At 33.9% G+C, this 27,913-nt stretch overlaps 2 protein-coding genes across 9 annotated transcripts in view; one reads left to right on the top strand and one right to left on the bottom strand.

Annotated features, from left to right (window-relative positions):
• The window catches only part of LOC127870971 (protein YIPF5-like), a 73,400-nt gene that overhangs the window by 13,578 nt on the left and 31,909 nt on the right, over window positions 1–27,913 (top strand). For both annotated transcript variants that reach the window (XM_052413582.1, XM_052413581.1), the window contains exon 4: window positions 23–57. In XM_052413582.1, coding sequence (XP_052269542.1) covers window positions 23–57 — 35 coding nt within the window. The remainder of the gene's footprint in view (window positions 1–22; window positions 58–27,913) is intronic.
• Window positions 6,459–27,913, bottom strand: part of LOC127870968 (leucine-rich repeat-containing protein 24-like) — a 38,658-nt gene continuing 17,203 nt past the window's right edge. Inside the window, exons 1-3 of one of the 7 annotated variants that reach the window (XM_052413571.1) lie at window positions 24,243–24,467; window positions 22,059–22,108; window positions 6,459–10,537 (exon numbers count right to left, since the gene is read on the bottom strand). In XM_052413571.1, the coding sequence (XP_052269531.1) occupies window positions 7,019–9,193 (2,175 nt within the window). In that variant the 5' untranslated portion in view covers window positions 9,194–10,537; window positions 22,059–22,108; window positions 24,243–24,467 and the 3' untranslated portion in view covers window positions 6,459–7,018. Of the gene's footprint in view, window positions 10,538–14,340; window positions 14,493–16,475; window positions 16,569–16,654; window positions 16,677–22,058; window positions 22,109–24,242; window positions 24,468–27,913 lie in introns of those variants that run through there. The other 6 variants (XM_052413572.1, XM_052413569.1, XM_052413574.1 and 3 more) reach the window with 6 other exon arrangements.

Raw genomic sequence — 27,913 nt, 5'->3', positions numbered from 1 at the left:
GGTTTTGTTTTTCTTGTTTCAGAGCTTGGAATAAACTTTGATCATATTGTTCAAAAGGTGAGTGCTACTAGTTAACCAGTGGCTATTATAGTTGTTGTTACATGTTTTAACAGTAACATCAGGATATAGCTAGGTCAAAATATAGCAAAACTCAGAGGTATAAATATTATCTCTAGCCAAGCCCATTTAATCACTGTCATATAGCATACAGCCAGATATTACACAATTTGTCATTAAAATGCTTAGCGTCTCCTTAGTATCAATATAAACGCTTATACTTTCAGTAGTGTAGGAAATGCTCAATTTTAAGACCAATGGGATTGATAATTTAATCTATTGTGTATTCATTGATGGGATAAATAGCTCTTTGTATGGTTGCCTAAATTACTTGAATTGGTATAGATTTTAGAAGTTTATGTGATTTGAAAGTATATTGAAAGATTTCTAATGACAACATACGTAATGTACTTTTCTTATTGGTGTGTTTTGACAAATTGGAGGAGGCGTTAGGAACTGTACAAAAACAAACATTGTATTTGATGAAAAAATTACCTTGTGAACATAATGATTTGAATGGAGTTGCTCTTCCGTTTCATTCAACTTAATTGAGGTTGAATTTTTATTGTTTATGACTGAAGAATACTAATCGTACATTTTTGTTGAATTGAAGGGAAGTAATTATTGATTATAAAAGAAGAGTTTTGTTTTGGTTACCTCCCCTGAATTGTGTTTTGGTAAACAGTGTTCTGTGTGGTACAGAATGGCAAAGGGGGCCTTATTTTTATGCCTCGCCATTTAAAAATATGTCTCACACTTTTCCGTCCCTTTTTTATTATGTCCCCCACTATCGTAGTGGGGGACATATTGTTTTTGCCCTGTCTGTTGGTCTGTTGGTCTGTCTGTTGATCTATCTGTTGGCTGTCTGTTTGCGCCAACTTTAACATTTTGCAATAACTTTTGCTATATTGAAGATAGCAACTTCATATTTGGCATGCATGTGTATCTCATGAAGCTGCACATTTTGAGTGGTGAAAGGTCAAGGTAGAGGTCATCCTTCAAGGTCAGAGGTCAAATATATGTGGCCAAAATCGCTCATTTCAGGAATACTTTTGCAATATTGAAGATAGCAACTTGATATTTGGCATGCATGTGTATCTCATGGAGCTGCACATTTTAAGTGGTGAAAGGTCAAGGTCATCCTTCAAGGTCAGAGGTCAAATATATGTGGCCCAAATCGCTTATTTTATGAATACTTTTGCAATATTGAAGATAGCAACTTGATATTTGGCATGCATGTGTATCTCATGGAGCTGCACATTTTGAGTGGTGAAAGGTCACGGTCAAGGTCATCCTTCACGATGTCAAGGTCATCCTACAAGGTCAAACATCATATAGGGGGACATTGTGTTTCACAAACACATCTTGTTGGTCAATGTTTTTGTAAATACAGGAACGCCATATGTTTTTATTGGCTATTGACAATTTAATTGACTAACTTACAGTATTACTAGATATTAACATCTACATTTTTAACTATGCATACAAGTTACTTGTATTTAGTACTCAAAGGAAAATAGCATAATTAAGTCACAGTCATGAACAAAGTTAATAATATGACAATTGTTAATGAAAGAGGTTATCCTGCCCTTTTTTACACTCTTCAGCCATTTTTTTTGTCTTGTTAAATGCCAATTGAAGTGTGTTTTTTTAATGTAATGTGATAATAATATTAAAATTCTAATATCACTTGAGTAAACATGAAAAAGAAGATTGGTATGTATTTCCACATGTCATGGGTGAGATTGAGGAGAAGTCTGAGGGGGAGACAATTCTGTCAACTGATTTTGAACAATGAGTTGTGCATAATGGATTGACAAATCTCTTTCAACACACATACAATTACAGACCTGTTTGATCTTAACAACTAGATTTATTCATAAAAACACTCTTACTTTACATGTTCAGGTACAAAGTTAGCGGTAGCCATAGGAATAATTGCTTGAACAGTTGTTGTTTCTTTGTTCGTTTTCGTTGAATATTCTTAAGTTGGAAATTAATTAAATATTAAGATGTTGTCTTTCTCTATTAGGTTGAATGAAATTAAAATGAAGAATTTTAAATAATCATTATATTCATTTAAGAGCGATGGTAATAAGTATTATGATCTTAAATAATGCTAGTCAATTTTTTTTGCAGGATAACTTTGAAATGATGACATAAAATACTACATTTAATGATGATGTATTTTAATAAATGTTTGATTGTTGTTTTTAATTAAATCAGTTTAATGCTTTGCTTTCTTAATTCAAACTTGCCTCAGTCGGTTAGTTACAGGTATTTACTAATTATAGAATAAAATTACATGTATGATGAAGAAAATAAACAATAACTGGTCATGATTTAAACAGCGTATTATAATCTTGATACAATTGTTAATTCTAAAAACGCTTAATATTTGGGAGCAATCAATCTTGCATATTTGTTAACAAAACATCATATTAAGCCAACTACAGTCTCCCCTGATTGATTGGTGTCGAAAACATCTCTGCTAATAGCCCACACTCCCCACAGTTCGAAAGAAAACAAAACAATTGTCCTACATATCAAAACTTACCCCTGCTGGTAACCAAAATGATACTTGTTTATTGCTTGTTTATGTGTTATTAATTGACACATTATGGATTCCTGTTGTTGTTTTGGTATGTGGTTCATAGTAGGCACTAGCATTTATTGGCAGTATGCCGCGTGCAAAAATAACATGTTTATGATTCTTTCCATGATAAAAGCATTATTTAAAATAAAACTTTCAGGTAAACCTTTACTAACAAATGTAACCGTTTAACGGATTGTTTCAGTTAGTTTACTGGTGAAGTGGTGAACCTCTTGCATCCCTAATAAAACTTACATTTTACCTGTAACTCTTTATTCTGAGCTTTACTTGTTCAGCATGGATTTAGTCTAGCACATAATTAGGATTTGCACAAAACTTTGCAGAAATTACAGTCAATTCCTAACATGGAATGGTACAAGGTTCCTAGTGTGTCTTAAGACTGTTTGTGACAATTATTTACATGTAACATATAAAAAGCTGTTATGAAACTAGGATCATCTGTATTTCAGAGCTTTATTAGAATTATTATTTGGTAATCTGAAATTGATCATCATCAATTAAATTATTATAGGTTCAGAGAAGTGAGCTAATATTTGATAGTTTTAAAATATTAATCGAAATGATGTTCTGAACAATGTGCACAGGGTTGAACTGAAAATTAATAATATTTCTAATAACATGTAAGTGTACAGGAAAATGTCTTGAAACTTCCATAAATGTGTTAAAATGTGTTAAACCTATTGTAATTCACCCATGGCATGTATGGACTACTGGCCCAGCAAGCCTTCAACACAGTGTTTATATTGATTATAAACACATGAAGTGGGTTTGGCAGCATGAAAGTAATGGAACTATGTACACTGAATCTATAGAATACTAGGTTGGTGTTTTATACAAATTAAATTGTTTTGCCAAGTTCCGAAAACTTGAACCACAAGCTTTGGTGAGTGGTTTGTGTTTTCATGCTGATCAAATAATTAACCTGTATTTTACACCTACCTGATTTTCTAATTATTCCACAATTTCTTCAAAAGGGATCCTTTACTTTTAAATAATAAAAATATAATGGCAGAATTTGCCAGTAAAACATTGTAAAATATTTTCATGTTAAAGAAGTAAGTAACAGCTTTGTTTTGCAATGCTTAAATATAAATATATCTGCAGGAGTTTATTTTAATAATGAATATTTTATTATGGTTTTCATTATTATGCCCCCCTTACTCCAAAGACGAGGGGTTATATTGTTTTGCACATGTAAGTCTGTCCGTCGGTCCGACAACCAAATTGTTTCCGGATGATAACTCAAGAATGCTTAAGCCTAGGATCATGAACTTCATAGGTACATTGATCATGACTGGCAGATGACCATTATTTCAGGTCACTAGGTCAAAGGTCACAGTGACTCTAAAGATTAAAATGGTTTCCGGATGATAACTCAATAACACTTAGCCCTAGGATCATGAAACTTAATAGGTACATTGATCACAGCTGGCAGATGACCCCTATTGATTTTCATGTCACTAGGTCAAAGGTCAAGGTCACAGTGACTTGAAACAGTAAAATGGTTTCCGGATGATAACTCAAGAATGCTTAGGCCTAGTATCATGAAACTTCATAGGTACATTGATCATGACTGGCAGATGACCCCTATTGATTTTCAGGTCACTAGGTCTAAGGTCAAGGTCACAGTGACTCAAAACAGTAAAATGATTTCCAGATGATAACTCAAGGAATGCTTAGGCCTAGGATCATGAATCTTCATAGGTACATTGATCATTACTGGCAGATGACCCCTATCGATTTTCAGGTCACTTGGTCAAAGGTCAAGGTCACAGCGACTTGAAACAGTAAAATGGTTTCCGGATGATAACTCAAGAACACTTCATAGGTTCATTGATCATGACTGGAAGATGATCCCTATTGATTTTCAGGTCAAAGGTCAAGGTCACAGTGACTTGAAACAGTAAAATGGTTTCCGGATGATAACTCAAGAACGCTTTGACCTAGGATCATTAAACTTCAGAGGTACATTGATCATGACTGGCAGATGACCCCTATTGATTTTCAGGTCACTAGGTCAAAGGTCAAGGTCACAGTGACTCAAAACAGTAAAATGGTTTCCGGATGATAACTCAAGAACACTTAGGCCAAGGATCATGAAACTTAAAAGGTACATTGATCACGACTGGCAGATGACCCCTATTTATTTTGAGGTCACTAGGGCAAAGGTCAAGGTCACAGTGGCTTGAAACAGTAAAATTGTTTCCGAATGATAACTCAACAATGCTTAGGCCTAGGATCATGAAACTTCATAGGTACGTTGATCATGACTGGCAGATGACCCCTATTGCTTTTCAGGTCACTAGGTCAAAGGTCTTAGTGACCTGAAGCAGTAAAATGGTTTCTATGGTATTCACATAATGGCTGCCACTACAACTGGCAGCCGATTTGGGGGGCATGCATGTATTACAAACAGCCCTTGTTGTATTGGTATTTAAAGACCAGAATGAACCTAGTTATTTCATGGGATAAACAGTAGATTGCAAGATTAACAATTCTATTCTAGGCCAATAATTGTTTGAACGTTGTTGTGTGAGCCATTTTACTCAGGGCAGCCATAAATGGACAGCCAGATGTAAATAACGCCCGAAATTTGCTGAGGAATTAAAGTGAATGTCAAATAATCTGCATATACACTGTTTTCTAATACACAGGACAAATTCATCTGGACAGCAAATCCGATACATCGTAATACTGAGCATCACTAAAGTTAACTAAGCTTCTGTCAGTGTCTGCATTGGTCAGCGAGAAGCTGATATTGATGTTTCTAAATCTGTCTACAATCCATTCTATTGTCCTTTTTATGCTGTCCAATCAGCCAATAATGCTAGTGTCACGTGATACCAGTATATGTTTCCTTAGGTGTGACTGACATTGGCAAATCTTATTAATGACAATCAATTAAAACTTTGCCATGTACAGGTATCATGTTCAATTGGAATTAGGTCTTGTTGAGTATTAAATTGTTACTCTGAAAGATTTACAGAAAAATGTGTTGTTTTTACTCCAAGAAATTCATGTTCACTTATGCTAAATTTTCAGATAATAGTTGGTACATGTTGCATTCAATCTAAACTGAATTCTCTTGTTTCTTGGTGGCAATTCAAAGTGCTCAATGCTTACATGTCTTGTTGACATTTGCCCACAATTCACTTAGTACGGTACATGCACTTCCATAAAATGGAAAATGTTGGCGTTCCTGAAATTCTGTAACACATTTATTGTCATATTAGACATATTTTGCTATTGACAATAGAAACCATGATAAAACTGGATTATTGTAGAATGGATGGAGTTGGAAATGTTGAGAAATTCACTGATAATAACTTTTGAATGATTCAAATTTGTTCCATTTTAAAACGCATGAAAAAAATGAAACTGTAGGATCTTGCATGACTACCGCATTCCCTCAGAAACCCTTGGAAATATTTACTAGTTATTAACCAAAAGCAGCTAAATAACAGTCAGATATGACAGCCATGTTGGGTGACTGTACATGATGTATGTGCGAATACATGATATTATCATACGTATTTGAATTTTTTTTATTACAATATATTGTGATCCATTTAATTGGTAGAATTATACTTATTGTATCTTGAATCAAAGTAGGATTCCAGATTTTATAATTGGGACTTTCAAAATTAGAGCAATAGAAGTCTTTACTTCCTATTCTTAAAAGCTAGTGAAGCACATAATTGTTCATGATTTAAATGAACCCCAAAGCGATTTTACATTTTCAGTGTTGCAAAGACTTGAATTGCGTCTTTGTTCATACAAGAACAACATGTTTAATCCAGTTTATTATGCAACAAAGGCATTTCTTATGCACAAACAGTTATAATAAAAAATATAGTCATCTTCAGGATCTCAAATAGTAATACTTAGTGTATCTATTGAGCCAAATAAATAAATAGAAAGTTTTTCATTTGCCACCTATCACATAAAATGTGTCCAAAAACTTATGGAAGTACCTGTAGTATGTTTATACATGTTTTGTACCAAATGCATTAGCAAGATTCTTTATTTTATTTGTGAATAAAGTTGAAAACTTAAATTATTCTAATATATATTTAAAATTACTTTTTCCATATTCTGGATCTTAAACTTGTTCATATTGAACCAGAGTTTGATGTAAAATAATCTAATAATGGTTAATTTGTGATACAATTACATGTACCTTTAGTATTTCTTTTATGTGTCTGACAATTTTAAGTAGATAAAGAATAAAAACCTTGAATTTGTTGGGACCATTAGAAAAACACAATCCACAAATACATGTAGAAGTACAATTATTCATGATTGAATGGCATATTATATTCTAGTTTAACATACAATTCTATGACATTAGACAGCAGTTCCGTACCCATCCACAGACCCAGGTTTAGGTAGTGAGAGTTTCAAACCTCCTTCCTCGCCAAAGCTTGATTGAGAATGTAATGATACAGTGTCACGCGATTGAAAGCTTCGAGGGGGCTTTTTGGGAGGGTTTGTACCCAGATAACCGACAGACGAACTCCGGTGATTGGTCGACATACTGTTACTCCTGACAGCTGGGTTTGATTTGTAGTCTGGCATGTGATGTGCTGAAAATCCGTGCGGCAATGTGTGAGTCCTGTGTGGAATCCTAGGCACATGGCCATTTTGTGGCAAGGTTGCCGAGTGATAAGTGTGTAATGTTGTCATACTAGGGAGTATAAATCCATGGACATCACGTACTGGAATGAATTCACTTTCAAAGCGTTGGATCTTCCTGGGAGCTGAATTCAAGCCATTGAGAATATTAGCTTCCAGATCACGAGGCGTTGAATGTAAATAATTGTTTGTTGAGGCATAAAAACGTGGCACATATAAATTTGCCTCCTCATAAAATGGGTCGTTAGGATCAATGAGTATTGGTGATATGTTTTCTAGCAGCGGGGATGTAGATTCGCACTGGGAGCCGTCACTCGTCTTGGAAGTGCTGGCTGTGGTTTGGTGTCCCTCGGAATTGAGCTGTGTCTCTTCTTCGGCTTCGGGTTCAGAGAACTCTGTCTTGAATGAAATGTATGTGTTTGTATTGACAGAGCTGGGCTGTCGAGGTCTTTGTAGGGAATCATACACTGAACCTGGCTCCTCAAGGTCATCCTCCAGCGACGGTGTTCTGTCAGCGACATCGTCAAACATTACTGGCTCTTTCTTAAGACTGGGCTCAATGAAGCCATTAGCCTTCAAGTGCTCTTCAAAACTCATTCTTATGGACTCCTTCTTTCTTCTATGGTACCGTTTGCACCTTTTTATGCAGCAGAATATGATGAGAACAATTATCAATAAAAACATAACACCACCTATTGTCGAGGAAGCAATTATTGCATTTCTAACTCGGTCTTTATCATCTTCCACATTTTTTGTCGTTGGTTGCAAAGCAATAGATGGATCTACACCTTGGATGGTAACCAGACAGGAATCGAAAGCACGTCCAAGTTTATTTTCCGCGTAACACTCATATTCACCAATATCACCGTATCCAAAGTCAAAGATATACAACCGACTTGTTGTCATAATTGTGCCCTCATAGTCCACTTTGTATTTCTGCTTCTGTGACAGGTCAAGTGGCTGACCATTTCTCAGCCACTGAATGTCAACACGGGGGTCAGCTGAATATTTGCAGAAAAGCTCCACCTCCCCACCAGCCAAGGTTTCTTGGTTCCTGGCCTTGGAATACATTCGTATAGGACATAGAAACCATTCTCCTGTTAAGCTGGAAAACAGTCTTTGATCAATAATAGATGGTCCATTACACATTGGCTCCTCTGAACCAAATTTCCAACGAAGACGCTGAATATCTGTTTCACTACTGTTTTTGAGCCACTGTATTAACCATCGTAAATTGCAGTCACAAAACCATGGATTGTTGAAGAGTTTGATCTCTTTAAGATTTGTCTGAAATGATTCCAAAGAAGAACCATTAAGCTGTGAAAGAGCGTTATTTTGTAGTTCCAGGTATTGTAGATTGCGTAATCCAGTAAATGCATTAGGATGAATGCTTTGAATGTGATTACCCGATAAAAACAGATTAGTTAATTTCGTAATGCCACCAAACGCATCCCAATGAATGGTGACAATTTTATTGCCGAGTAAGGATAAAGTGAGCAAGGATTTCAAGTCCCGAAAGGCTTGCGAGGGTATCTCGGCAATGTTATTGTATGACAAGTCGAGGTACATGACGCTCCGCAAACGATTGAACACCCTCGTCTCTAATCTCGACAGGCTGTTATTATGCAGGTGCAGCATTTCAAGGAGTTCATACTTCACAAACGCATTGTCCTGAAGCTGTGTGATTTGGTTGTTGGAGAGATCGAGCACTCGAATGTTGTGTGGTAAGTTGGCTGGCACGTGGGCTAGGTGCTGTCTTGAGCAGTTAGCCACGCCCACTATTGCATCTGCACTGGATGTAGTACACTCGAAATTCAGCATGATTGCCACTGCATTTATTGCACTTAAAAAGAGAAAGACGATCAAAATGCCTATGCTGTGTGCCATATTTCTTTGTGATGTTGAGCACTTCACATTATTTTGAATTCCACTTCCCAACAAATGTGTGTACTTCTTCCAACAGAAATTATCATACTGGAGATTATGCCTGACTTTTTGCTGGCTAATTATTTGGAATATTCTCCTGCGATAATTCTTTGGAACAGGGAATCTTTATGATGCCTCTGTCATCCCAACATTAATTCCTACTCGTTTTCACAGTCTGAAGTCGATCACAGACAGTTGTAAAAAATGTTCTTCATTAGCAGAGATTTTCAGAAACTAGCTACCACATTTTATCTTGTTTATGAGCGAAGCCTGTTCCCATTGAAAAGCTTGTAAACACATCCATTACATGTCATTTTCTCACTTAGAAAAACATGATTACCCAAGCTCCATGCATTTATTCAGCAATTTCATTGCATCACATATGTTTTTTCCCACAGAATTTTCAAGTTTCTTTTTACTTATCTAAACAGTGAAGTTATATCACATCTGTCACCAAGTCAACCATTTTATTATTCCAAGAAGCAAAGTAAGAGAACATCTGTCACAAGTCACACAAGCAATATTTATTGCCAATAAATGGGTCAACCCATATATCAGCTCATGTCAAAGATTGAGGTGTAATTGACACAGAATGAACCATTAGTAACTACAAAGTGAAGATGACAGCCAACTGAAGCTATTTCCTTCCTGTACAGAAGAATTATGGAGTGAATTCCAGTGCTGTCATCTGCAGGCCTTTGTTTTCAGTTTTTTCCAATAATCGCTGTCTCCTAGATACCGTGACTAAATTCATCGGCATGGAAACTGTGTAATTCCTTGACTGGTGACTCGCCGACTGATATTCCATTCATGGACGCAGCTGAATCTTGTTGCTGTCTTGGATATGACGTTTAACATAACTTCTCACAAAAACATTTAAATCCTTTGTCACTTGTCCTCGCAAAGTGCTTCACTATTGATGTTATTGTTGAAATTTAAATAAAACTTATCAAACAGCAAGACACGTAATGGACATGTATTACTCCTTCATAGTATTTTGTTATACTAATCAACATGCTTTTTGCATGATAGGTACTTTCAAAACTTCTGCCAGATACAATCCAAATGTTTACGGAAACTTTGTTCTCTTCTGGAAAGAAACTGGAATCCTTAGATGTGTATTCCAGATCCAGGATTGAAAAGGACTGCAAAAGCTTGGCACACTTAACTGTCAAGGCTGTACAAGAAATTCCGCCATGCAAGAGTACCATCAGCTGTCGGACCCTTCTGAAACTCACCAGCAACTTCTACCGTCTGCTCATATCGATGCTGCAATTGCCTGTTGATATCATCTGATGCTATGACCTGAAACACATAAATTCATGCTTTGAAACGTTTGATTTTTTGTCAGGTTTCTGAGGTGGAGCTTGAAATCTAACAGGCAAACACTGCTGCGTATCACATCCTTACCTATAAAATGATATATTTATTATAAGGTGAAATCTGTTTCGGAAACACTTCTGCATATCTCATCATTACCTATAAAATGATATATTTATTATTAGGCTGAACACAACATGTGGCATTCTTGATGTAAAAAAGAAATAATGGAAATACTATCATCGTTGCGGTTCTGTTGCTGATAAAATTAACAATAGGTAACTCTTGCACTTACTTCAGTAAAATTTAAGCACACATCATTTAATATGCACAGAAACACCAACTATTTAACTTTAGTATTAATGTTAATTTGGTAATTTTTTTGCTTAAATTACACCACGTTTTATTTTAAGCAGGAACATAACAATTTATGTGTACTGGTAATAACATTGATTCCACTTGCTTGAATAATTTGGAAAGTCAACCACATTTACAACTTACACAAGTATTCATCACAAGTACAAATATCTTTGTAAAATAAAGGGAGATTGATATGTTGGTTGGTTGTGAATTGTCAATATTGATTTTTATTACTGAAAAGTTTTTGTTACACTAAAATGTGGAGCATATGGGTTGCTTCAAAGTTAATTATGACAAATTTATCTTCCTTGAGTTACTGAGCTTGTGATACCAGTTCACCTTTGATTCCAAAATCTCCATTGATCTCTACAAGGGAGATAAGTTGATAAGTTCTGGAGCTACAACATGTGTTGCTTAAAAATATGAGAGACATTGCCAAACACTGCAATGTTACTCAGCTGTTGCTGAATAATAATAAGACTGTATTATCTAAAAAGTTGATGTTGCTTTTATGTGGCCTGAGAGTTTTATTTCTTATAAATATGTCATGTATGCGAAAGTTTTTTTATAGGAAAATAGATAAGTGTTTATTATATTTGTGTTTGTCATCAAGAAATATAGACAAAACATATGCAGATGGTGCCAGGCTGGCAATGTTGCAGTATTGCTAGAATGTCCAGTTTTATAGTGCAATAATATGACCTTCCATGTTTAATTTGAATCAATGTCTACTGGAACAATTATTGTTGTTCACTGTTACTGTAGCCTTTGGATTTAAGTGGGTGCATTACTGAATCACTGACATATGATATGCGTTTTGTAGTACATTACTATTATCCTGTTACAGATCTATACTTGATACCCCAAAAAGTAAACACAACTCATCTGTGTCTTGTTTGCCTTCTATCACAGTCAGATGTGCATTCAGTAAGCCCACCTTTGAGATAATGTGACTAGAAAAGCTCTAGTGTAGGCACACATAGAAAATTTGGTCCAACTTTTATCAGGAATACTCAGGAAATAAGGAACAAAAACTTGTAAAACACAAGCTACAAATTTCATGAATGAAATGAGAAACACATGTGCGTCTGCACAACTGGGTATAGTAAAAATCAGGTGCTATAGTTTGTAGGCAGATATTGCTCAGAAAGACAGATGTTCCAGGTACATTGTTCCAAGTGCCATTGCTAACATTTTACCAGAACTATGGCTGGATGGATTTGTTATGATAATTATGGAGTTTTTGTTTGAAAGGCTCTGGTGTTTGTCATAGTTGTATGCATTTGAGGCTTTCTGTTATTGTTATGGGTAATTAATAGCTGTTCCTTTGCCAGTAATGCAATTTTTATTTCATTCACATTAACCCATTTATGCCTAGTGGACTCTCCCATCCTAATTTGGATCAATTTATTTTCAAAATTAGGGATGTCTTAAGTATATTTATTTCTATATTGAGAATATTTCTTACAGACATTCCTTTAAGCAAACAGCCCAGACCCTGATGAGATGTCGCATCATGCGGCGTTTCATCTGGGTCTACGCTGTTTGCCAAGGCCTTTTTTCTCGACGCTAGTCATAAATGGGTTAATGTTCAACTGGTCATGAATAATTTATTTGAAGAGTGCCATTCAACTTTGTAGTTAAATCAGACTGCTTTGCATTGTTTTTTAGCTCACATGAACAGATCATCAAACAATGCTGTCTTTATGATATCTGATATATTCAAAAATTATACTGGGTCATACAAAAAAAGGCTGCCATATGTTTGGAACAATGTCACATCAGTCTTGAATGAAAACAATTGTGATCATGTAATCTTCTCATAACAGTTTAATTCCTGCTTGTGGTCTTGGGTGGGCACCTCAGGGCCATTGATCCTCTTGTCATATTATTGCAGCTATTTGGTATGTTGTTCTCTATAAGAATAACCATGCTTAGAAAAATCTTGCATTCTGCTCACAGTTATTAAACTGGACATTCTCCATTTATTAGCAAGCAGTAATTTGTCCCTGACACACGCTACCCTTTATCAGACCACCCATCTGCCTACTTTGTCTCCTGACTAGACCAATCCATTGCCTAAAGCCTAGACAGCAGTGCTATACTCTTAGACTATTCCAGGATGCAAGTATTTAGAGTCAAGCAATTTTGTTGTTTTCTTTTGAGAAGAATTGAGTTTTTAAGCTGGATGAAAGCAACAGCATTAAATTAGAGTATACCAAAAATGTGTACTTGTACTATCAATGAGCTGGATTGACCTGTTCGGGATGGATAGACATGTAACAATTAGTATGCATGTTGTGGCACTGGCATTAAGCAGGTTTCTTTCAAGCCCATACAATTTACTTAAAACGTCAGGCATATAATAATGAGTTAAAATGAAAACAAAAGTTAATTGCCTTTGCTGGAAAAAACAATCATTCAAACAAGTAAATCTTTTTGATGTTATATTGGCAGTGTCATTTCTGAGAAACCCATTAAGTACTGTTTTTCCTAGTAAAATAATTTACTCCATCTAAATTACCCTAGAACTTTTAAAACAATCTAGTTCAAAGAGCAAAAATGTATACTTAATGCTGAATTATCCTATGAAGCAGCTAGTCTACACTAGGCTGTGTACCATGGCTACTAAATGAATGTCAATGACATAATTATAAACCCATCACCATATTTCATGCAATATGAGCGTTTGATGAAGACCTATTATATATCTGGAACTCATTACAACCCCCAGGAGCCGCCTGTGTCTATAAGGAAAACTTTAACTTAAGTGGTAGATGAAATGAAACCAAAACACTTTGAAATTGACTATCTTCATGATAACAGATTAAATTTAAAAAAATCTCTGGTTCAGTATATATCAAATTAATGTTCTAAGCAAGAAATGTGTTTGTCAGAAACACAATGCCCCCTATTGCTCTGTTTTGATTTATTTATTTTTATTTTTGATTATATCCCTTTAAAAAATATTACTTCCCTTGTAAAAATGATCTGTACCTGCCAAATGATAAATAGAAATTATCTCCCTTTAAAGCTTGTTACTTCCCTTGGATTTGTTTTTTTGACCTTTGACCTTAAAGGATGACCTTGAACTTTCACCACTTAAAATGTGCAGCTCTATAAGATACACATGCATGCCAAATATCAAGTTGCTATCTTCAATATTGCAAGTTATTGCAAAAGTTTAACCAAGGTTAAAGTTTGTGACAGACTAATACAATGACAGACAGACAGACAGACACATACAATGACAAACAGACAGGCCAAAACAATATACCCCCAATCATTCGATCTGGGGGAATAAAAAGTATGTAAGTTACATTTGTTACAACCTTTAAAAGTGTTGCATATTTTCCCAGTGATTTTAAATTATATGGAATTGTTCATTAATTTTTTAATAATCTAATCTTAAATTATTTAATACTTACAGTGTTGGTTAAAATCCTCTAAAGAAATTTACAAAACCACTTAATGTAAGTTTTGTACTTTATTTAAACCTGTTGCAATTTAACAAGCCACTCCAAAAATAGAGATCTTTATATGCATTAAACCTCTAACTACGTGCATTCATTACATTGCACAATGTGATTATTCAATTTACATGACTCATGTTGATTTATCATTGCAGACATGTTGACATATGGATATGAAAACATTCAACATGCACATGATGAAGTAAAAAATCTCATTATATACCTCATAAACAAGTTTATAGCTGTTGAACAGTTTTAGAGTACGGATCACCAAGGACCTTGAACATTTTCATGCAGTTTTACATTGCATCATGTACATGTAGATACCAGACTTCAAAAGAATTACTGCTGTCAAATTAAATCGTTATTCGCTCTTTTGTGCAGTGAATTCACATGCAATTTGCAGTTGCGCAATATTCAGGGGGGAAATCCCTGATTGTCAAGATGGTGAAGTTTATGCTGACATTGCTGAGACAGTATTCATGTGATAATCCCTCTGATATTGCATAGTGTTGAGATAATTTTTTTTTAAATACAATATTTAAATGAAAAACAATTTTGATTTAAAGGCACACACAATTGCCGCAATGAAAATAACTTATATTTTTTTACCAAAAAGGTAAAATAAAGCATTTTCCCCAAATTATATTTTTAATTTTCTTTGAATACGTTGACTTGGACTTGTGTTAATTTATGTTATTGTATACATTATGTGTCTTTAAGTTTAAAAAAAATGAAATATATATCACTATCACAATGGTTTTGTGGAAAAATCCTGCTATTTTTGTCAATAAAACTTTAACTTTTGGGGTCTGTTAATACCTGAGAAATTTAAAATAATGGCTTAAACATTTGAACAACCAATTGAGAAATTATTTATTATAATAATAACAACAATATTAGCATCTTTTTTTCCAATCACATTGACTTGTTAGTGGGAAGGAATTTATCATTTGAACTTTACATTATAAAATTTTGAATAAATAATAAATTTCAATTTTGAAAAGCAGCTGCACAAAATGGTTCATAGACAGTCCTAAAAATAACGCTTGATTGGTCCTTGTTGGCTCGGGTACTACTTACATGTACCCCGGGTACTCTTAAGTATACTTACATGTACGCCGGATACGGTAAATATACTAAAACGTACACAGGAATTTTAACGCCAAATCGGTTGTTGTCGGCTATATATTTAGAACTTAATTATGTTCACTTTCAACTTTCTGTTAAATGGCCTCTATATTATCGAAACTCTTACTCAAAAAGCATGTTGATGCAGTTTTTTAAAGCAGAAGTTTGTTAAAGATAAACAATATCGTTTCACGGTAATTGGTTAGCGCGTTTTACGACATCGGATTTGGGGCTGGAATACAACTCGGGTACAGTCTAATATCGACCAGGTACGTTCAAGTATAATATTTACTATAACCGGGGTACATGTTAGTATACTTAAGAGTACCCGGGGTACATGTAAGTAGTACTCGGGCCGACAATGACCAATCGAGCCAAAATAACCTGTCAATTTCATGAAATGAGAGGATCATTTTTTTTATTAACTCATGAGGTTTAAACCTTAAAAAGACAACAAACTAGTACTGTAATTGCATTTTACATGTCTGTTTAATTATGTATTGCAATTTTGGCAATGTACACCTTTAATGAGACTTGAATGAATGTCAAAATGGGAAACATTTCTAGACAGAAATCAGTGTTACTGCTTTAGAGATTATATAAAGTATGCATTAAACTTCAAATTTCTATTATTCAGACTCTGAAGTATCATATGACATTTTTATGTAATATGTTACATTTATTCAAATATTTAGTTATTTCTTAGACAGACAACATACTTTTTGTCAATGTTCTATAGAATTTTAAAACTATTATTTCTTCGGAAGTTAAAAGTTTCTTGTAAAATTTGATAAACGCTTTATTTGTTATTAGAGCATGGGCCCGTTGAACAGTCTTTAATGATTGTGTATGTTTTTAAAAAGTGTTCATTAATTTGTATGATTCAAGGCATTAATTAATAAGCTGAACTAGTTTCATATCACAAGTTCAACATTATACTTAAGAACTGTTTTACATACCTGGTGGTAATGTCCCAATAATTTATAGCTGTTTCATAAACAAACACACTTGGAGGTAATAAACATTCTGACATGCAGCTAAAAACACTTTGGAATTGGGGTAGAAAGTTTACACAATGTGAGAACTCTAGCACTCCTGTTTATAGCACTTTCTCAAACTGCCTTAAACCAGTTATTACCTGGAAATCCTTTGACTTTTGATAACAGTTATTAACAGTTATGTTTTCCTAAGTAAAAGCAATTATGCGATCCAGATCGGTGGTTATCCAGATAATTAAAACTCCTCCCCTTGTTTTAAATATGATAATCCTCTCTGCATGTGGTATTCCAGTTGGCATATTGGGGCTAATACACTGTATATTAGCCCCCCCCCCTCCCCTGATATCTCTTATCATAATCTTTTCTCTCAGATGTCTAAGAAATGGCTTTACATTATTTAAATAATGAGCAATCATATATCAGTGTTATAATAGTGCAATGGGCTTTTTTTGTTTATTGATTTATAAATTAATAAGGACAACATTTCATGTTTTAATTGTACATTTAGTTTATGGTGTAACAAATTTATGTTGTTGTTTTTGTTTTTTATCGAGTGCACCGGGATTGTCTCCCATATGGCCATCGCCCCCAGAAAGACGAGTTAGTTGGTTACGGGGGATAGTGCAAGATACAGGAGACACCCCGTTCCAGAGGTGACCCTGGGTCTTTTAGTGCCCGGTGTATAGCACCTAGTACACTGCACCTCGGTTTAACGTCTCATGCGAAAGACGAGTTAGTAGGTTAGGTGCAGCGGGGGATCGAACCAGCGATCTCTGGATTGTGAAGCCAGTGTGTTACCACTAGACCACGGATCCGCTACTAACAAATTTAATATTTCCTTCTGATATTTAATTAATAAATTATGTACTCTATATGTCCATAGGAACCATTGTCCGTAGGAACCATTGTCCATAGAAACCATTGTTCATAGGAACCATTGTCCATAGGAACCATTGTCTATAGGAACCATTGTCCATAGGAACCAATTTCCATAGAAACCATTGTCCATAGGAGCAATTGTCCATAGAAACCATTGTCCATAGGAACCATTGTCCTTAGGAAAGAAAAGGTAGTTAGCTTGTACTCTAGTGGTAAACCATAAGGAAAAACTTATTTAAGCATAATTTGTTTGTCCTTCATAGAAGTAAAACTCCTAAATTCATTTATAGCGGTACCTGGTAAGTGTAGCTAATCAATTAATAAAATTACAGACAGTTAGTCCCTAAATAGAACATCAATCATTAGTTGTATAACCTTTTTGTATGAAGTTGAACTTACTACCGATATTGACATGCAATCTCACCGTCATCCCACTACCTGTCTGCAGCTATTACAGGACCTTTATTGCAATAAGTACCACTGTTTGAATACAGAATAGCCGTTTTATTAACATGGCCATCATTGTTGACAGTTTTGTATGACAACTGTTGACATACGACTGCTGAGCTGTTAATTGAAACATCAAATATGAAATGCTTGCTTCTTACATTATTTTCCCAATTTGAACCCATGGGACATACAAGTTTACGCTTTTACATATTTAGAAATGTAAAGCATTATTATCAGAAAGGAACATCAAATTACCTTTATGTGTTCATTGAAAATCAAAATCGTGAAGGAAGTTATCAGAGAAAGTGAAAAATTAAATAATACATATTATGCAATACTAATTCTGTTTTAACCCTATACAACTTAGATACGTATTTTCATGCATTTGTAGTTACTTAAAAGTTATATTAAATTGAAGACCTTTCTCATAAGATTCAAGTTTTTAAGGCTTTATCTCCGAACCATAGGTACTGATGAGCAGCAAACAGCATAAAACCTGAACAGACTGCAAGTTACTGTTTTATGCTGTTTGCACATAACCAATTTTTACTCTGCTTCTAAGTGGGCAAGGGTTAAGAGTGATGCTTATTAATGTGCATTTATATTTTGTTTTTGTTGTTTGAGGATATTTAATTTTAGGTCATAATTTGTTTGCATAAAAATTCAGTCCTATTGTGAATGGGGAAGAGAATCTATAAAGACATATTTCTGTTCACCACAGAAGCTAAATCAACTTGATAAATGGTTCAAAGGCTGATAACCCCCTAGTAATTGTTAGTTCACTGTCTGTCCTGCTAGATTAATGGCCAGGTTCTCACTCTACGATGTGCCTTTTGGCTAACAGCCGCTCTTGCTGCATTTGGGTACTTGATGCTGTCATGCTGGGCATGTTAACCCATTTATGCATAGCGTCTAGAAAAAAGGCCTTGGTAAACAGCATAGATCCCCCCAAGGGGCGGATAAGTGCCCCCCTGTGTCAATTTCAATTAGCATGAAACGTGGGGCATCATCATCACACCTTTTTGCCGCAAACAGCTACAACAATGGTTTCTATTGTGAAGTTCAATGCAAATGGTGAGCAGTAAATTACTTATGGTGAGTACGTAGTGAAAACAATACTTACAGGTTATACCCGAACACATTTTATCCGGTAACAATTCAATTTCAGTACAAGTATATTTCCATTTATCGAACTGAATAACATAAATTTTCTACATCCACGTGTTAATATTTTTTAAGTCCCATTGTACGCATCTGCACCAATCACTATACATAAATGCCATGTAAAAGTCGTGTTTTAATAAGAGAGCGAAACATAGTCGAGTCCACACAGAAAAAGCGTGCCTGTTAATATAGACCATGTGTCGTTACTAAATATAGACATGCAACTAATTACATGTAGTACTTACGAAAGAAAAATTACATTGGAATTAATGCACAAAAAGATAGTAATTGACCATTGAAAATAGCGAAAAAATTCGTAAATTTACAAATAATAAATTTAATTCAATAGGCAAAATAGATGCCTATATGTAAGGTAGCACAAAATTGTCTATCGTATAAACATATACATTTGACGGAATCATAAATAAATAAAAAACATTGCCATTGAGCGCCTATGAGCGCGTCATAAACAAAATCGGTTTCAGTTTGCTTTAATATGCAGCTAATTAGGCAGGCTTAGAACGTGTTACCTTAAAAGATAAGCACCGTGATATTTTAATTGGTAGACCGGGCCGACTTTAATTGTTGAGCACTTAATTATTACCTTTTAAGAAAGCGGCATAATGGTTTATTATATGGAACCGTCGCAATCCGTAATTGGTGAAAACAAACAAACAAACGATTGTTTTCAGCTTGCATAAGGATGTAATAAATTGCATATTTATTGTTTGTTTTAATTTTGGAGAAAATATCAAATATTTCATCCGCGAAAACTTTTTATTAGCAAAAATGATTTTTTTCTTTGGTCACATAGGGGAAAATCACATGATTATCAAAATGGCAACGTCCATGCCCAGGCAGGTATTTTTTGCCGTTTTATACCTCTTATTACTTGTATATTATTTTTGAAATTTTGCTCACATTCCAACCAAATTAGCAAGAAAGTTACTGGCGTTTTTGTCATTGTGATACTCTCTCTAAATATCGACTTTATCGACTTTACTCGTCACAAAATTTCTTTATTGAGGGGGCACTTCTCCGGGTCATCAATTCTGACAGGAGGGCACTTCTCCGCCCCCTATTTTTCAGCAGGAGGGCAGTTCTCCGCCCAATAAAAAACAGTGAGGGGGGAGTCCACTATAATGGGTTAAACACAATAATATTCCCCTCATCCCTGTGACCCTAATGAACCTTACCCATTTTACCATAGCAAATTAAAAATACACATTGGATTTAAATGAAATTACCATAACCAAGAAGAAAAGAATAAGAAATAAGACAAACAAGGTGAAGAAAAAAGAATGGAACATTATTAATTGGTTAATGTAACCACAAACTTGTACATGATTTTCATATATCATAATGGCAACTTATTTTTAAATGACACATTGAAGTATGATCATAAAAGACTAGGTTAAAACGACTGGCTGCTGTTACTGTTGCAACATTAAAATCAGAAATAAACTGTCATTGGGAGTTATTAAAGCCACATCTTCTTTAAAACTGGCCATCACACAGAGTTGTAAATGACAAATGACTCAATTAAAATGATATAACTGTTCTTGTTATATGACAAAGAAGTTAAAGTATTTGCAATATAGAGACAGATGAACATTGGATAAACCCAGACAGGCATTGCAATTTATTTAAAGCAGTGTATACATTTCACAATACAAATTTGTATAATTTGACACTAATAGCTCGAATATTCACTGAAAAGTCTGAGCTACAATTCTCATACCCAAATGTGGGCGTCTGCGCCTTGCTATTTTAAATGTAAATGTGCAACCTATTCACATCACTGTTTCAAGTTTGCAGAGATTCAAGTAAAACTTCACACATGTGTAGGGGCTATTGTGTGAGGTCACTTACAAAGTTCCATAACTCTGATCTGCTATTGAGCTGTATTTTTTCCTTTTTTATGCCCCCGGATTGAATGATCGGGGGTATATTGTTTTTGGCCTGTCTGTCTGTCATTGTATGTGCCTGTCATTGTATGTGTAACAAAACTTTAACCTTGGTCATAACTTTTGCAATATTGATGATAGCAACTTGATATTTGGCATGAATGTGTATCTCATGGAGCTGCACATTTTGAGTGGTGAAAGGTCAAGGTCAATGTCATCCTTCAAGGTTAAAGGTAAAAAAAAATCAATCAAAGCGGCGCATTAGGGGGCATTGTGTTTCTGACAAACACATCTCTTGTTGTTCTTAAGAAATGGTTTAATCTATACCTACAACATCCCCAAATCATGGTTTCTATTACAGGTATTCAACTGAAACTTCACACTTGGTCATCATGTGAGGTTACTGAATGATTTCCATGACTATTATCTGCAGCTAAGCTGAATTTTACAACCTTTTTTGTATGTAGAAAATTTGAAAAGGTAAATGGGCAACCTCTCCATCTTATTGTTTAAAAAATGTGAAATTATATAATCTTGGCATGGCCTGACACTTCTTGATTTATTTTTGTTAAAGTTCATCTGATTGTTTCCATACTCTTTATTACTGATGCAGATGTTAAACTTCAAATGTTTGTTTGTTGTCATTATATTAGGTGACAGATAGCATCCATTTTGATAGCAAAGCGGAAGAACAGTCGAGTCAGCAGAGGAAAACTGTTGTTCTATTTGAAATATAACCAGTAGCAAAATTTGCACAATAAGACAACTATTTGATTTTGACAAAAATATACTTCAGTTAGACTGTTCTATCTTGTTTCATGTTGTTTTATTATTTTACTGCAGTGGAATCAAGTAAACAAAACTAATTATGAACTTTACAGGAGCAAACTAATAATATGACTGTGTCTTCTTTACATAATAAATATTATCAATATTATGTTTATGTTAATATCGTTTGGATAATAAAACCTCCACAATAAACAACATGTAAATATTTACCTAGGAAGTGCTATACAAGTCCATTTCAGGTAACAAGGAACTTGTAGAATGTTTGTACAAGCTGTCAGACTGTTTGTATTGACAGGTGTGATGATGTGAGATACAGTAAATACAGGATACAGAGATGATGTTGGTAGATAAATACCTGTTATGAATTAATAATAGCTGCACAATATTGTATAGGTGAACTTGCTTCTGAAACAAATCAATACCTGGCTCAGTAGGAGAAATGGCAATGGACCGTTCTCTGTGAAAAGGGGGTTAAATGCATGTGCGTTAAGTATCGTTCCAGATTGGTCTGTGCAGTCTAATAAGATATTTTCTTTAAACAAAAATTATCATAAAATCAGAAAGTGTCGTCCAAGATTAGCCTGTGTGGACTAATTAGGCACATGCATTTAACCCTTTGCATGCTGGGGAATTTGTTGTCTGCTAAAATGTTGTCTGCTAAATTTCTAAAATTAGCAATTTTCTTCGATTTTTTGTCAAAGAATACTATCAGAATAGCAAACAGTTTGGATCCTGATGAGACGCCACATTCTGTGGCGTCTCATCTGGATCCAAACTGTTTGCAAAGGTCTTCAAAATCCGGTTCCAGCGCTCAAAGGGTTAATCCCCTTTCCACAGAGCACAGTCCCCAAAAATCGAGCCAAAATTATCTCGGTTGGTGAAAAAATAGTTTAATATTGCACATATTAATCTATATTTAAATAAATGAGCAATAACAAATTTCTGAAATAAAAGTGTAAACAATATGTTATATAAATAGTTTTGTGGTTATAATAATTCTATTGACACTGAGTCATCATTTACTTGTATCTGTACATGTATTAATACAAAAGTTGAAAACTTCAGATGTTTATAAGTACATGTATTAAATTTAAAGATGTTATGTTTGTTTTTGTTCAAAAGAGTATATAATCATATTACAAAATAAGTCAACATCATTTGCATCATATTTATACACATTAGGTAAGAAATTATAAATAAATATCAACATAATATATTCAAAACCATCACTAGTATGTTACATTGCTCTGGTACTTTGATAACACTGGTCTTTTCCCTTGATATCATGGCTATCATGATATTTAGTAAGTATTATCTTTGAGACTGTGAAATTCCCTTTGTAATAGATAAACTTGTGTGATTTGTATTCTTCATATGAACATGTATCTAATTATCTCTAAATTGAACACTGGTTTAAGTATCAGTTTTCCAATTTACATCTGCTTTTAATGATCAATTGTATGTTCCTTGTATATGATGAAAATATTGTTTAACAAGAAAACATGTACAAATAAAACTTGTATGATTTTCATTAAATAACATGCATCAATCATGCATGTTATAATATTTCATTGGGTTTGGTATGAGATTGTTAAATGTTTTATCTTTAACTTTGAACCGAATACATAGAGAATAACAGGTTGTTAATGAGGCTTAAAATAAAAACGCCCAACGTTTTTTATTTGTACCGAGCCTGATATATTACACAAAGAATGGACAGTAACCTGTTTTCTGTTTATCATACCTCTACATCTCCATTAAAAAATAAAATAAAATGTAATCGCCCTGACTCTGGATTTTTGCAGCAATTATTATGTTTTATGATGTTTGACGTGTTTATTATTACTGCATGTGTACTTGCGCGAAATATTTGTAAAATTAGTTTTCATTTTGTTCTTTTTGTGTACATAAAATGTACGACATCTTGGTATTTAATTGTTTGTAATGTTGAATTTGATATATTTCTATAGAAAATGAAGACATTATTATAGTTGATTCACAGTAATATTTTGTACCTCCAAACATTGACTGACATCAATTGAAAATAATTTGAGGCCCCTTTGGCCTTTGTATCAGGAAGATATTAGCATGGAGGTTTGATTAATAATTGTTGTTGTGCAGCAATTATTGAAACCCTTTATTGAATTCAATTTTAACTGTATATTTAACCATGCCCTTTTTTGTAAAAAGTGGACTTAAAAAAAGAAAATTTATTTCTATTTTTAATTTCCTCAGATACCATGTACGTAATTATACCTTACTTTGATTTCCCAGTTTTTAAATTCTCAGCTATCCATCTCTGCATCATTTCGATATGCTAAGAAAATAATATATTGTAAGCGGTTTAATTTTTTTAAGTACCCAGCGTGTGGTGCTTAAAATAGTAAATCCCAAAGCCTCCATTGACATCAGTCTCTCCAGGGTACAATGTATTTATTTAACCCTCAACTGCCTTTGATATTACAGACCATGTCTTGTTTCAATAAATAAATGTTTACTCAGTCTGCTAAATTTATCAATTTTTAAATAAAACCATTACCTGTGATGTATATTTTTTAACTCCTAGATAGCAATTTTTCACACCACCATAATATCCATCCACATGTATCACTGAAATCTGACATTAATTTGACAATTTAAAATAGATTAGTTCCGTAGACTATTAAGATCCATGAATGTCTGAGCCTATCTGAAACTACATGTACTGCACTGTCTGTTCAATAGAGGACGTGTCGACTTGTGGCCAACCTTTTATCAGGTCTGACAACACCTAATGTGGCCTGCAATCACTCGCTTAATCTAGCTCAGTGTTTTGTAGTTCAATTCTTTTCTATGCACTCCTTTCATTTTGGTTGGATTGATGTGTTGCAGAATCATACATTGTTTGTTATCTTTAAAAAAAATCTTAATTCCAGTTTGTATTGATTTGAGGTACTGATAATAACTCGTTGACAGGTTTGCAAAATACGACTTGAAAAAAATGAATGTTTGGAATGTTAATTCATTTGTGCATTAAAAGCCTTTCTGTTCAATAAAATTGAGCTGTTATAATCCTATTGAAAGTTTCAACAACCATAATCATGTTGGTTAAGGCACTTTGTAGTTAATTACATTCAAAGAGATATTTTTTAATTGTCTTGCAAACAAGCTGAGTATAGCATGTAGATTGAATTTTGCTGAATTTACCAGTATTTTAAAATTCACTGAGGATGCTTTTGAATACAATGAATACAATAATCTTCATACAACAATATGTTTACAATGGTTAAAATATATTATTTAAACAGTAAGAGCATATTAAATTGTCGGTATATACTAACTTTCGCCTTCTATACATTTATTTCGTACTAGTTACTACAATATTTAAATGTCAATGTCAGTACACAACTTAAACTTTAAGTAATCTATTTAATTTCAACGTAATGATGAAACTGACTTACTTAGGTTTAATGTGAAATGAATTGATAAAAGTGTAACATTTATGTATAATTTATGTGACAACTTGCCGAAAGCAAGAAAGTAAATGTCAGTTTATTAGATGATCAGTTGATCAGATGTAAAAGGGTGCTGATGGTTTTTGATAAGGAAAATGTAGCCATTACCTCTAGGGGTCATTTGTACAGATCTGAGTTAATTAACATATATGTAACTAAATTATGTGACAGAATTTGAGGACTTATTCAACAGGCTTTAGGTGTTCAACAGTCAACACGTTTTGTTATACCCTCAATATTTTACCTCAAAGTCAATATTAATTGTCATGCAGCAATGTGCATTATTTAAGTTGAACATGCATGTTTAAACATGGTATTGAATCATTTAATTTATCTAACTAATTGTTATATGGGCTTTTTATGAGTAAATCTAACAGTTTACTTAGTACTACATGACATCACCCACTGACAGGTACTAAATGAATGCGCTTTATTTCTAATGTACCGAATAAAGAAATTATTCTTGATTTGTAAACTTTTCAGGATATAAGTACTGTATGTTGTACCAATATAATAAGCAATTATATCAATTATTCCATGTTCAGTTTTCATCAATCTGTTTGAAGGTGTCAAACTTGCACTCCTTGAACCTTTGGAAAAAATACGTGAGTTAAATAAACTTGATCTGTTAATAATTAAATGTGTTTTGCAGTCATAAATGTTTGAAGTTATTCAAGGATGGAAAACATTAAGTGAAATGTTTGATAAAAATGATTGATAACTGTGTCAGAACATTGGTTTAGAAGTATAGATACATACCTGAATGGTAACTTGAAAAAGCTTTTAATGAAATATCAGATTTATATCAGATTTATGGTTATATGTTAGTATTGAATTGTTACCTATATCATATCATTCTGACTAACACATTAGTACCTGTCCAGTACAAAAAACAGCTCACTGTAAAACAACCCGTAAATTAGATGGGATATACAACTTTACAATTTGTTAATGTGTTTTTTTATGTTTAACAAGAAATATCTTTAAAAAAGATATACGGCGTTGATTGTGGTCGATGTTTATGAACGATCAAAAGTTATCTCTATGAGATAAAAAGTAGCGGATGCCTTTTTTCTGCGCAGTTCTTAGCTACATCATAAGCAAATCAATTACGGGGTGTTGCGCCAGATTTCGTGTCTTATTTTGCTTTATGTGATATTATTACTCAGATATCTATATTTACAGAATAGAAAAACACAAGAAACATGAAAATAAACGAGTGCATATAGGTCAGCCGACAATACTCGAATCTTATTTAATTGCATAATTATAGTATAGTGAATTATTGTGCTCATGCTTAATAAACTGGTCTAAATGGATAAAAATTTCTAATTAATTTTATCAAAATTGGTCCTTATCATGCAAATGTTGAAACCATATTAAAAATCGATGATTGACATACCACAATAATATCGCCGAATATCTTTATTTAGTATCTTTCTGATGATAACAGACTTCAAGTGCACAAAGTTTACGAGACGGCGTTTATATAAAGATTTCTGCAACTGACCGCAAACTGACCTTGATACCTTGCGGATTAGAATGCAATGCATTACAGTCACTACGGTATTGTCAGTAAGACCGGTGTTGAATGATCGCAACCCCTTCTGCGAACTCCGGTGATGAACTGTATATAAACTCTGACTTTCACAAATGGCCGCGAATTGACCCGAAACCTCGCGGGTTGAAATGCAATGCAAGTAAGTTCTAAATATGACAACATAGCCTTTAGTATAAACGCTTTTGCGCTGGTAATTCTCTGAAAATAAAAGGTGAACGCACAAACTGTATTTATGTCGAAAATTGATTGTAAAACTGTTCTATCTATTGAGCCTTTTCATTAAAGATAAAATTGTTTCATGCAGTAAAACAGTGTTACAAAGACGCGGATATGTTTCCAATGTTCTGGTGTTATACTCAAATCAGCCAATGGAATAAGTGAAGTGTATTCATTCGTACCTAGCCGCGGGAAATTTTATTTTAGTATTATTGGAAACTTACAAAGGTCAAGTCAGGGTGAAAAGCTGGCTTAATACAGCTTACGCCGAAAAAAAACTACTGCTCATTGACTTTGACGATATACAATTTCTCTTCATTTCCGTTACTGTACAGTGGGTCTTGCTGGTAAAAAATCAGATCTTTTACTTAAATATAATTTATGCTTTGTATTGGGTAAACCATGTTTGCATTTGTATATTTGATCTTGAGTGAAAACCCTGAGGCCATTGTGTATATATCAATTGTTATTTTACCAGCGAAATGAAACACAAATAATATTATTCACCAAAATCGCCACTGGCAAGAGATGTAAGGAAAATATTTACCAAACATGTCAAGATTTCTTTTAAAAGAACTTGTTTTAAAACATGAGAATAATATATCACTGTATCTGATCAGCAAATAACATGAAAGTTACCCAAACAGATGAAATGGTCAGTTTGACCAACTATAAGCAAAATTTTAAAGCACACAATTTAATGTGACCTCTTTCTATGGGAGAGCATGAGATCTTGATCGGATCATGGATGGCTTTTTTATGGAAATAAATTATTGAGAGTGTTCATAAAAAAATGCTGCATTAGTATCAGGGATCATATTTTCCCGCAACATCAATCGTTCCGGATATAAATGGGGAAAAGTATCCGAAAATGTATATCCGAAATCATGACAAATTACGTTAAAATATATACCATTGATTTTGCCATTCATGAAGGTG

The sequence above is a fragment of the Dreissena polymorpha genome, chromosome 3, assembly GCF_020536995.1.
Source record: "Dreissena polymorpha isolate Duluth1 chromosome 3, UMN_Dpol_1.0, whole genome shotgun sequence".
NCBI lineage: Eukaryota > Metazoa > Mollusca > Bivalvia > Myida > Dreissenidae > Dreissena > Dreissena polymorpha.
Note: the sequence above shows the minus strand (reverse complement) of the source record. Positions and strands in the feature narration are given on the sequence as shown.